The 13,307-nt window shown below is 26.1% G+C and overlaps 1 protein-coding gene across 1 annotated transcript; it reads left to right on the top strand.

Annotated features, from left to right (window-relative positions):
* Positions 1 to 5: 5 nt before the first annotated feature.
* Positions 6 to 13,103, top strand: LOC112679703. The gene is made up of 5 exons (XM_025549598.1): positions 6 to 354; positions 420 to 655; positions 7,319 to 7,500; positions 12,377 to 12,583; positions 12,842 to 13,103. Exons 3-5 carry the CDS (start codon positions 7,468 to 7,470, stop codon positions 13,031 to 13,033), a joined length of 432 nt encoding a protein of 143 aa, XP_025405383.1. The 5' UTR covers positions 6 to 354; positions 420 to 655; positions 7,319 to 7,467; the 3' UTR covers positions 13,034 to 13,103.
* Positions 13,104 to 13,307: the final 204 nt, after the last annotated feature.

Genomic DNA, 13,307 nt, shown 5'->3' with positions numbered 1-13,307 from the left:
GCATGCTGCACCCTCTTCCGCTACACATCCGAGAGAATATAATTTAATAATATCCCTGTTTGCTGCAGTATCCAGCTCGACTTGCTTGCGGCGACGGTGGTGGTAGACCTCATAGTTGTAGGGGCGGCATATTTTGAGCATGATTGAAAATCAATTTATCCCGGCCCGGCAACAGAAATATGGTAGCAGCAGAGAGAAATGCTAAATATAATGTATTGAAAAATAATAATAAGACATTTAATACGATATTCCATTTATTGAACTATACATATAAATATATATATGAGTGTGGTGAGACGGTACATATAATATAACATTAAGGAAATATATGATCGAGGAGATATATCTTTTAAGGTATGACATTACTCTACTTTAACGTGATATTAACGACTTTCAGTACAGAATTTCCTTCGTTTTAGGAGTGCGTGAATTGCCGGTCATCATCTGTTTCTCCACCTCGTACACAGCGGATAAAACGAACGTGCAACTTTGCCATAGCTTACCTGCACAAGAATATAATCGTCAACGAATATGATAGTATCTTCATTGCGCTTACACCGTATTATATTATGTACGATTTTACTTCTATCAATGTCATTATAATATATTACAGAAGAATGCAATATTAGGTGCAAGCTTTAAAATGGTTAACGATGTAAGTATATTGTTTGTCATAGTTTATATGCATTTTTACTAAGAGGTATAATTAATATTCGTCTAATTTTTGATTATAAATATTATTTATAAATTATAATCAATGGTATAATGAATATTGATTACCATATAATACATTGCAGGGGTCACCGATTAATATTTTTGGAGTGCCTAATCGTGAATTTTGAACATTTTCGGGGGTCATCAAAATTTAAAACAAATATTTTTAACACATATTTTATAATGCAAAAAAAATGTTTGGCAAATTATATAAATTATACATTAAATACCGTAATGACATTTAATATAAAAACATTAAAAAACAGCTACGTCTGGTGGCAAATAAAACTTGGCAAGGCCTCTAAGCGATCTGATAAATAAAACAAAAGAATTCCATCTATTCAAACAAAAACTATCTATTTTCAAATTCAACTTCAATTCAACATTTTAAATTCTTTTCTTATACATAATAAAATAATAAATAAAATAATTACGAATATAAATTAAAATGAAACAAGTAATAACGTAATATAACGGAAATTAAGTCAATGAGGTTGGTGTGAATTGACGAACTAGTATAGACATGTATTCAGAGATGGTCAGAACTTAACCCATTCAAATTTTAAAATATAAGCGATATAATATGCTCGACAACTAGTAGAATATTTGCTTCGACTGGTATAAATCAATGTATGTATTTTGTTATCGATTTTCACTTTTTCTCATGTCTGCCGACCAGATACAATTTGTTCGCAGACCTCCTTTGGTGATCACTGTTATACTGTATATTATACTGTTATACTGTTATTATTAACTTTTATTTATTTATATGGTATATATTATATACCTATATATACATGACCGAAATTGCTAATAGTGAAACAAAATCTAAATATTAAACTGTACTTCAACCGTAATCACGAAAAACAAATTGCCTGCATGTATACTTTATTGCAATTTTTTATACGTATAACGAGTAAAGTATTTGATAGTTAAAAATTGATTTTACTGGGGAGTCTGGGGTGTTGGAAATATGTGGTTATGAATTAATTTAACATTAACGACAATATTTAATATTTATGGAGATAGGTACGTTTGATAATCACAAGAAAGTATTTCGTGGAAATAATAATAATGCGTTTTTTTGAATAATTTAAGACTTATAAAGTTCAATATAATTCCACTATCATTCAAAATTATTTTAAAGTAGTATTATAGAACTTATTATTAAACTTTCATACTTCATTCATACCCACAGTACTCACAACTTATTATTTATTATTTATGTTATATAGTGGTCGCGTGTTGTGTAAGATTTAAAAAATGCACGTGAATATTAAAAGTTAGTAATAATATTAATCTAGATAACACACTACTATAACTATGTCCCAATTGCGATCGTAGGTTACTTAATTTTTCTATGGTTAGGGTTTCTGAAACAATAATTATTGCATTACTCCAAAATAGTATTTTATAGTACGTATTTATTTGTTGTTTGTTCTTGTAAAATATACTGATTTTATACAAAATGTCAAAGAAATTATAAAAAAATAAATAATACTATTGGTATTCACCTTATATGTTGTTCCTGTTCGTAAATTTTAAATTTCTGTGAACAGGCAAGTATACAAAAAATATTCTGGGGGGAAGGTTTAAGTTGTACATTTTTATACTTAAATAATCTTAATACCACTATTACTAAAAAGATAAAAATATAAAATACTTAGAAATGTATTAAATTATTTCGTTGAATTTCAGGGAGGGAAATGACTCCCAAACCTCTTCTTGTGTGCGTGACTGTAAATATAATATCGAACAAATAAATCTTAGTGGATAATTTTTAGTCAAACTCTTATAAACAAGGAAAAAAAAATAAATAAAAATTATTGCATAGGCTTTAACACCCTATTGTCGTTATATAAAGTACATAGTATATGTTGACTCAGTTATAAATGTGGCGCCAAAATGTCCCGAACAAGTGTAACGAAACAGATGAGTCAGCTTTAAGACTTTGAAAGGGGATCGAAAACAAATTATTTATTGTTACCCAAAACATATACTATATATAATACATTACCTAAAACTTTTTAAAATAAATAGTATCAGTATGTGTAATTTGCTTAGGCCATTGAAACGTTTTGAGTTTGAGTATCAACATCATACCCTTAGTAGACTCGTAGTTTTCCCATTATTTTAAAACCAAAGATAGTTAATGAAACAATAATATACAAATGTATACACTTCAGAATTATCTGATTGTTAATAATTAAATTTAAAATATTATATAAAATCTAAAAAATAGTGGAATTATTATTAATATAAATTATAACAACTAAAGTATGCGTAACGACCAAAAGTAATTTTGTTAAAAGTAATATGAGAAAGAAAATAATAACTCATGAGACAATTTAGTATATTCGTTGTTGAAAGATATACAAATCCTATTTCGTTACTCTCTTAAATAAAATTATTTCAACAGTAAAATTCACAAATATTTATTCATGTCATTTTAGTCATATCACTTGGAAAAATTATATTTATACATCAACTATATTATAATTGATAATGTATAAAAAGATTTAAAATGTTAAAGTTACAAGTAATTCATTGATGTTAGTATTCTTATTAGTATTAATTATTATATTAGTTATTAGTATAAAACTTTAAAAACAAATGATTATTTACATTTTTATAAAATATTGAATGTAAGAAACGACAAAAATATCCCTTGCTTATTTTTAAAATATAATTATACTGTGGATATTATTATTATCATAATAATATAAAAAAAATATATAAAAATATTAATATTAATTTATAAAATGAAAAAAAACATTAATAATTTAATCTCCAATTGCGTATGTGTAAAAAATAATTTAAAAGTATACTATATTAACAAATATTGTTGTTTTTTATTTTATAAAGTTCAAAAACATGAACAGGCCAATGACCTTTAATATATTAATTTCAACAGTATAATTTTACAACGTGACATAATTATATTTTACTTTATGTCTGGAAAATTACAGTGATATAAAATACATTAATGTTCATAAAATTATCTTATAGTAGCCAAATAGGTAGTAAATACGTATACAGAATAACAGTAGACCGCTGTTTAAATAGTAAAATATTGATTAAAATTTTACCACGGTAATAAATTTAATGGTTTTTGTATAAAACAGTCAGTAATTCATTTTCATGGGTACTTTTTTTAAATCATTCGTAAAAGTTTGTATTAACTTATAGGTTCACATGATGTAAAACAGGAGTTTCATAAGTATTTTTCTAGAGTATTTTTATGCTATACTTTTTTCACAGCCTTTTCCAACTTTTTGTTATACGCTTTGAACAATTTGTCCAAAATATTTTACAACTGTACAACTGTAAGCTGCATGTAACGGAGGATTGATCTTAAGTATAATATTCTATATCTCTACATTAAATTACTTTTGTCCAAATGGCAATTTCTTTAAACTTTCATATAAATAAATTAACTTGGTAAATGATGCATTTCCAGTAATAACTTATTTTTAACAAATCAAACCTTTGTTCCTAAAAATGTTTGAATTCATATGTTTGCCTTATGATAAAATGCATGTTGACGTATAATGAATGGGCATACATATTTATACCTAAGTAATTTTTGGCGTAATACCAGATATCAAAGGTTCTCAACCTTTTGAGGTAAATGTCCCCTTTCATACTATTTTATACTGTCACGTCGCCTCACTATAATAATATCTAATTATGTTTAATAAATATACGTAACTCTTACTCATACTATTGGAGCATGACATTTTATTCTTATTCACGAAAGCTGACTACCTGTGAGCTCCCTGTGAGGTTCTGGATCTTATTTCCATGATGCAGCCATCTTAGTTAGTTGAGTTTCCTAAGTATTTAAAGTTTTCCACTTTTTCAAGCAGCCGACCACTATTTGGATATTAATTCTACAGATTCGTTCTTATTTTAGCAATCTAAATCATCCAAAATTCAATTCAAAATTCAATCAATTACCCACCCACGAACCAGCTTTTGTATGTGCTACTGAAGCAACATTTGGACATAGGATAGCAACCACTGTTTATACCTATAATATTTATGTTGTATAATGTAACTTGTACTTGTATGCCTATATTGTTGTAATATTTATAATATTTTACTTACCTATCCAAAAATATTTTAAAATTATTTCACAAAACTAATTAAAATAAAGGTATCACTCATATTCTATATAAATTTTAATATCTATAACCAACATTTTCAAATGGCTTAGTAAATGATTTAGAAAAAGTAGGTATATTGCATATTATTAATATGTTACTATTAAATTGACAATTATTTATTGGAATTATTGCAAAACAAGAAGTATCTATTAAATAACAGTAATTATTATTACATTCGATTTCATTGATTTAATGACCTATATAATGTAATGTAGGGAGTGTAATTTAATTACTATAAATTTTTTTAAATTTTTCACACTACACATAAAGTATTTGATTATAAAGTGATTAATTTATGTTTATGAAACTCAACTGTTTAGGTTTTACTGGTAGCTGAAGCATATCGGTATTTGTGAAAAGAAGTTGTTTTGTTTAAAAAAAAAAAAAAACATAATGTAGAATATTGGAAAACAAAATAGATAAACCATACGCGCGTTCAAAAAATGAACGCAAAGGTATGAATGTATAAGTATTTAGTATAGTACACTTATTATGTTATATTAAAATATAATACTGTACTTTCTCACGATTTATGATTTCAATAAAGTTTTAAACAAAACGAGATTCACGAAGAAAATTTTTCTTATTTTTTAGCGAGTAACACATCCTATATTTTGTTAGGAGAATTAACGTTAATTTATACGCATCTGGTATTACCGAAATACATTATAAGTTATAACTTTAGACGTTATACGCGATATCCCATCAACATCTGAAATGGCAAATACAAATTGCGCCGTTGGTGTCTGGGCTTTCCCATAAAATTTTGTACTTCGTACCAAAAAGTAATATATACATATACGTAGGTCTTTGAACGTATACATATTACAGAAGACCCCTCGTTTTTGACATCGATTTTCTTTTTTATATTTAAATGACAGAAAGTGTACCGTGGAAATATTTACACCATTCTCAATGGAATGACGGTCGTGTACATAAACATAATTAGGACCATGTAGAGTAAATCGGAGCCCAGGGGTAGTGACCCAAGGACTTCATTTTTCTCATGTTTTAAATACATGTTCAATTGATCCAAAATGCTATCGGTGTCTCGATAAGTTTCCGTGGTCAGATTAAGTTTCTTCATTTTTCTAAAGCATTTTTTAATATACAAAGATTTTTTTTTGAATAGTGTGGCAGCATTAATTCTAGCAATCCACTTTGTATAAGAAAGAGATGAAAGTAAATCCGACATTTTTTATTTCAAAATCTTTAAGCATTGTGTAATGCTTCTAAAAATGTTAGTATTTCTGAACGACATAAAAATAAGTGATCGCTTGGGGACAAGATCTTACAGAATTGACTCCAACTAAATTTAACGTGTGAAATCCACAAGACGAATATTCTGCATACTCATTTTTATGAAGAAGAAAACTGTGCATCTTTATATTTACCTCTCATATTACTATAGTTATCATAACTTTGCTCTCGACAACCGATCAAAAGTATAATGATTAAATATGAATAAATATTATATACATGTAAATATGTGTTAATTTGACAATATTTAAATCCCTCATTAACATGACGTAGGTACATCAAATTAAAATACATTTAAACTGTTAAATTAAATAGAAATACGAATATTTAAGAATAATTACCATTTGTGTATTTTTTATCATTATTTATTTGAAAAACCCAACGTACGATACACGTGATGTATGATACTCGTAGTAAGGTCGCAGTAGTTTTTGTTCCAAAATTCAAATAATACAACTATGCACTTTGGTTTTTCAAGATTTTTCAAAATTCCATAAAACCATTTTTTTTGCCTTCTTGGTTCACATACCGGGCCTCTAGTAAAATCCCGGACCCCGCGGGAATCACCTTCAAGCCCCCCCCCCCCCATATCGTCGAGCCTGAATATAATATATCTACATTGTTGCATACACTTTATTCCCAAATGACATTTCAGCATTAATTATGAATATAACGATGACAAATAACTTCTTCATACTATGGGCTATATACGGATGTCCATAGCATAAAATGTTCACGCAATCTCTTGTGGCGTATGTCCGAAAGGATATAATAAATTGAACATTATACTAGGTATGATACATATATTTCATAACGCTATATATTCGATTTGTGCAATGTAAATCAAAAAAGTTTTCAACATACGTCCACACATCTCTAAAATATATAAAAATTGGTGTATACATTTCCCCTGAACAAGGTCGATACACATTACATCGCGGTCGTGGCGACCACAGTGTCCAGAATAATAAAATAATTGACCTCAAAAAAAAAAAAATGTTATAAACATAAACATATTTGTATGGTTGTCGTATCATAGAAGAGTGGAATATCTATCAATTAGGTACGCATGCGTGATATTAAGATTATATAAGTATTTTGACTGTACAGACTATATAATATTAAAATATAATATCGTTGTGTCATTATTGTTTTAGTCCTTGTAACTTTTACAGATAACGAGTGTTGAATTAGATTTGATGTTATGACCGCGCTACTTCACAGAGCCAAGATATACACTCGTATTATACTAACCTGTATTGCATGCAAATAATTTATAATTATTATTACATTAATTATATTTTGTCACCAAACATCTACAAACATGTTGATTATACTCTTAAGAATCGTCGAAATGGTAAGGATCCTTTCCATCATATTATAGTCATAATTTATATTAATATATATATATATATTCGTATAGTATTTTAATAAACAGTATTTTCTGCATTCGTACTTCATTGTCGATGTAAAAAATATATCTAGAAACTTGATCTGTAATTATTAATTTTAACATTCACTCATACATGCAGTGACACCGAAAACGTATAGCAAGTGTGGTGAATACCCCAGAAATTGTTTAGGTGGTGGATGGGTGGTTAGACTTAATGAGTGCTAAATATATAATTGTACGGTAAAATATTCCATAATATTATGTAATTACTAGATGTGTAGTAAATACTCGTAATTCACAGATATACAATACTTGCTATTTATGATTTTTTGGTGACTAGGTGGGTACCCATAAGTAGGGTTTACCCCAATGATATAAAAAAGGTTCGACGCCACTGCATACGAGTACTAGTAATAATGTGAATCTACACACAAAGCATTGAGGAGAATTTTTTTTTTAAATACGCTTATTATTTCAAGTTGTAATCGAAAAAACTGTAGTATCATGTACTTAACACTGTTTTAATATTTTAATTTTAATTTAATTTTACTTAGAATGTATAATTTTACGAGCGTCTAGAGACAGCCAACAAGCAAATTCCTTATCAATTATCATATCGTAATTTCTTATCAAATATCATATAATTTTAGAATGCGTATATTGCAATAAAAAGTTTGGTAAAAAACTAAATTTATTTTGACACATTAATTCAAATGTATGTGTCACAAGCAGATATATTAAATAATGGACAAATATAATATAAAATTAATTTATCCCTAGACTCAAATTTAAAAATGCTTTTTAAACAAGAATCTAATTTTCTTTTTATATTAAATGAAAATGTAGGTCAAGAACCAGCCAATAAAAACAGTTGTTAAAAACAGTTGAAATTTATTTCAACTAAAAAACTTCAGTTAAGAATATCAGAAGTAAAACAATTAAATAAACCAACATTAAACGTAAGAAAATAAATAATAGATGACCTGAACGAAAAAGATGGGTCTCCGTATGTCCATATTGATTCGATGTTTAACTACAGAATAGTTTAATCTGTTCTGTGTTACTGTTCTGTGGTTTGACAATGCATATGGAAAATAAGACATACGAGTATAATATGCTATTTACAATGTGTTACCTACATTTATATACTTGTTATTATTATTATTTCGAAAACAATATATTTCTTTTAAACTACATTTTGATTGCAATTTTTATTTTATTTTATTTTCATTATTTTGAAAACAATATTATTAATATTTTTTTATATGTTCATGTTAATAATATTTTGTTATGCATATTATTGAATTATTTGATACATATTATATGTTATTTGATAAGAAATTACGTTATGATAATTAATGAGGGATTTGCTCATGGCTGTCTCTAGACATTCGTTATCATTTTACATTAAAAAAATTGTTAAGTTGGTATATTCGTATACTCAGGCCGTAATTTTTATGTACCCTAAAAAATCTTGAGCCGCAATTTGTGTGTACCCCAAAAATATCCGGTTCACAATTCACAAGATATTTTTACCATAGGACTAACTATTAATCATTCAAATAACCTTATATTTTCACAAAAAAATATTATTGTTTAAATTAATACATTTCTCACTTGATTCAAATTTTAAATTAAACTAAAAATGGTTTAATTATCATTAGGATATGTTCTATAGTTATTAATTATTTAATAGTAATAATATATTTGTATACTTACGTGTATAATGCTAGTGAAAATAAAAATAAAAACCAATATAAAAGAACAAAGTGTATATTTATAAATAATATTATTGTAAATATTATTATGGACAAATAACAAATAGGTCAACGATTTTGCAAGAGATATTTTGCGGTTTGGGTAACAAAGGACATATAGATGTATTATTGTATAATATTAAAGTTTTAAATAATGTTGCAGTGTCTTACTTTAAGTGAATACATTGTTTTTTTATAATGTAAATAATGTAATTAAGGTTGCAGTAAATCTGAGTTGTATATAAAATATACTTAACCAGGGAGTTAAAGCATAACTCCAGATATTTTTTTCAAAACGTAAGATTTAATCCTCCTTTAATTTAATTCTTTAATTGTGTTCAATTTAAACTTATGTCTCATATTATGGAGTAATTTATTAATTTTTAATTATCAGTTATGATGAATACGAAGCTGTATGTAAAAAATTATGCATTCAAAAAAATAGGAAATAAAAAGATATTCTTATCTTCTGAGGACAGATATGGCAGAAGAATTATAAAAATGATGAGCCACACGTGACACCTTATAAATTTCGATATTATTATAATATAAGAACTGCGAGTAGTCAAAAATGGTGATTTATTAATAGTTTCAAATCCAATATAATAAAAATGATTTGGTGGTATTAAGCTTTAAATTTTAAATTAATATATATTAGCGCCGACGGAAGGGTAGGACAAAAGTGGCAGCTGCCCATGGTTTGGTATATTAGGAGCTCCGCGCCCGAGCCCGTATAGGATTTAATAAAGCCAATAATTTTATTTTTAAAATTAAATAACAAATTCCTCCTGTCATATGAAATGTAAGTAATATTTTAATCTTTAATTTCAATATTATTTTTAGTAAATACCTATATTATAGTATAAATTGTATAACAATAATAATCAAAATAAAATAATATATTGTTGATGCATTGATGATAAAATATATTAGCCGTACTAAGGAAAAATGTTTATACATAAATTATATAAAATAAGAAAATATGCTTTACAAAAAATAATTGTATAGACCCGCAAAACCTCCGCTCGGCATTATATTCTCATATAGTTATAACAAAATCTATATTTGATTGGAAATCAATGGTTGGTTACAATTATTTTTACCTACCATGGTCAACAATTACACCATGTGACAATGAAAATATTCAAATGAAAATAAAACGTAATAATACTACGGTTATGACACAATATTATAGTAAATATTATTTTAAAATTCCACGAGTTTTTCAACTTTAAAAGAAGTGACAAATTCTTACAATATATTCCTTTTTTTAAAAAAAAATGTTATAATTTCAAACTAAGCAAAAAATATTGTTAGGTATATAATAATTGTATGAAGTCAACAATGGTATATGAAACTATGAGTGAGTGAAACCACGGCAACGGCCAGAGAAATCACAATGTATATACGGACAAGGCCGATACAGAAGACATATGAAGTGTTTTAAATATATATATGCATAAATATGATTTTTTCAGTGAATGATTTTTATTTGTGCAATATGTTGTATAATTATATTCTTAATTATAATAAATATTCTTTTGATTTTTCATATAATATTTAAAAATACCTTCGACAACAATAATTATATAATGATAGAAAAAATATAATTAAAGCATTTTAGTATTATAATTAATAATAATATCAGTCTTATTTAGAAAAACAATAAATATAAGATAGAAAAATAAAAATAGTGAGTAAGAAATATTATAATAAAGTTTTATACTTGGTTTCGTATTATAATTAAATTATAATGAATTATTAGTAAAATATTGTATAGCTATTATTATTAGTATAACAATTATTTATTTCTATTGGAGGTTCAAATTAACCGATCAATGTGTACATTTCGCGGTCATTCATATTGCACGTAACCAGGGGTGGAACTAGGGAATGGAAAACGATTCATCCCCGGGCGTAAAATTTTAGAGGGTGTAATTTTTGTAATTATTAACAACTAATTTGATATTTTTAACTTTGTTAAATACTGTTATTAGGTTAAAATTCAATAAGTATGATTGTATATTAATTATTAGAAAAAAATTCTCGAGAAAAGTATTTGATTATTGGTCTATGATAGAGCGTAATTTTAAAATTTTCCCCGGGCTTAAAAATTCCTAGTTCAACCTCTGCACGTAACATACACACATATATATACATAATATTATGAATTATTTGTAACGTGTTTACATTTTAACAAAATATCTAGCATATTAGAAAATATAAAAATGAATATGTACTTTATTGTTTGCTTGAATCATAGTAAATTATAATGTACCATGCTTGTAACAATACAAGATTTTAATCTCCCATCAATATTTATATTTTATTTGGATGTTTACGAAAATTATGAATTATGATTAAAAATGGGTACATAGCTAATATATCCTTTCATAAATGATTATTAATAATTGCCGTTCAAATTATTATTGTGTAGGTTATAACTTATACATATATAGGTTATTTAATATTTTTTTTATAAAAATAACAATCACACAATTTCAGTTAGTTAAGTAAAATATCTAATTTTAATTATGAAACTCAAAACATTTAAAAGAAACGTTAAACTATATACTCACATTTTAATATTACAGTTCATAACACTTTTAATTAATCGATACTCTTCCATTAACAAGCCTTATGCCAGTGGCTCCAAAGTATTTTTCAACTACCAGTTCAATGACTTTTAAGACCACCCACCAATTCTGCCACCAAAAACAGGCTGAAATATATTATATTTTCTAAAAGTTCAACTATGTCTCTATTATTACATTGTTGTCTTAACTTTTTTAATCAAAAATGATGGTAAATTCATTTCTCTTCAACATGATGTGTACTATACGAATATATTTTAAAATTTTAATAATATTAACCCACCCACCTATTTTATTAGGTAGTACGAGTAGGGTTCTGCCACAGGCAATATTGAACAACGAACATAAAAAATAAATTGTTTTCTATCTATAATAAACCATTGTGTTATAATGTACATATGTCAAAATAATGTGATTAATATTGTATTTATACTAAACGAATAACGATATCTTTTTTTCAAAAAACTATATTATACGATTTATTTTCAGCTTATTCCAGTTGTGGTAGAGGTTTCTTTGATGGGATATAGAAATAAAACTATTAATGATTACATCAAATTGTTACAACTACAGAGTCACGAGTCACATTGGTTTTTCAAAATTGTTTTTATTCAAATTACAATATATGTTAGTTTATTTTTCACCTTGATGGTTATGTGTGGAGTACTAATAAAAGAACAGATGCCAAAAAAATTGGTATGTTAAAAAATATACGTTTTAATAATTTTAAGGTTTTTTAAAATTTTAACGATTTGAATAGGTATCATGTTTGATCAAGGTAAGGTATTTAAATTTTTTTATTATTCTATAAGAGATTAAACAAAATAATTAAAAAAAACTAAATAGAATTACCGAAATGATAATTTAAATGTATAATATCAAACGTCCTTTTTGTTGATAATTTTGCTTGTTTGTTCATAATATATTTATAAATATGTGTTAACTTTTTTACAGATACTTATTGGGTCTTTTGTTCAAGTACTATTATGTTTAGTATCTTCTTATTTCTTATTAATACTTCATAAAGATATGGGCAAATTTCTATTTATACTTTGTTCTTCAGCAATTGGATTCAATGGGCTACTGTTTACAATCGATGCAATTATTACGTTTCAACAAATCATGTTTTCACGCCCACACGCATAAAAAAAATATACATACATATTTATACTACCTAGGTATATTAAGTTATAGTTCTTAAGTATTACTTTTTCATTTTTATGTCATGTATTTTATTTAAAAAATATCAAATTTTAATTATAACTTATTACACATTTTTGAATAGATACATATAACTTTATAATTTTTCTGAAAACAATATATTCATAACATCTGATGTAACCAATTTATTTGAATAAAATAATGAGATTAAGTAGGTTGTATAAACATTGTTTTTGATTTTCAATAAGGTGTAAATTGT

The sequence above is a fragment of the Sipha flava genome, unplaced genomic scaffold, assembly GCF_003268045.1.
Source record: "Sipha flava isolate LNK unplaced genomic scaffold, YSA_version1 100_pilon_pilon, whole genome shotgun sequence".
Lineage (NCBI taxonomy): Eukaryota > Metazoa > Arthropoda > Insecta > Hemiptera > Aphididae > Sipha > Sipha flava.
The sequence above is the reverse complement of the archived record's forward strand: the minus strand, read 5'-3'. Positions and strand labels throughout refer to the sequence as shown.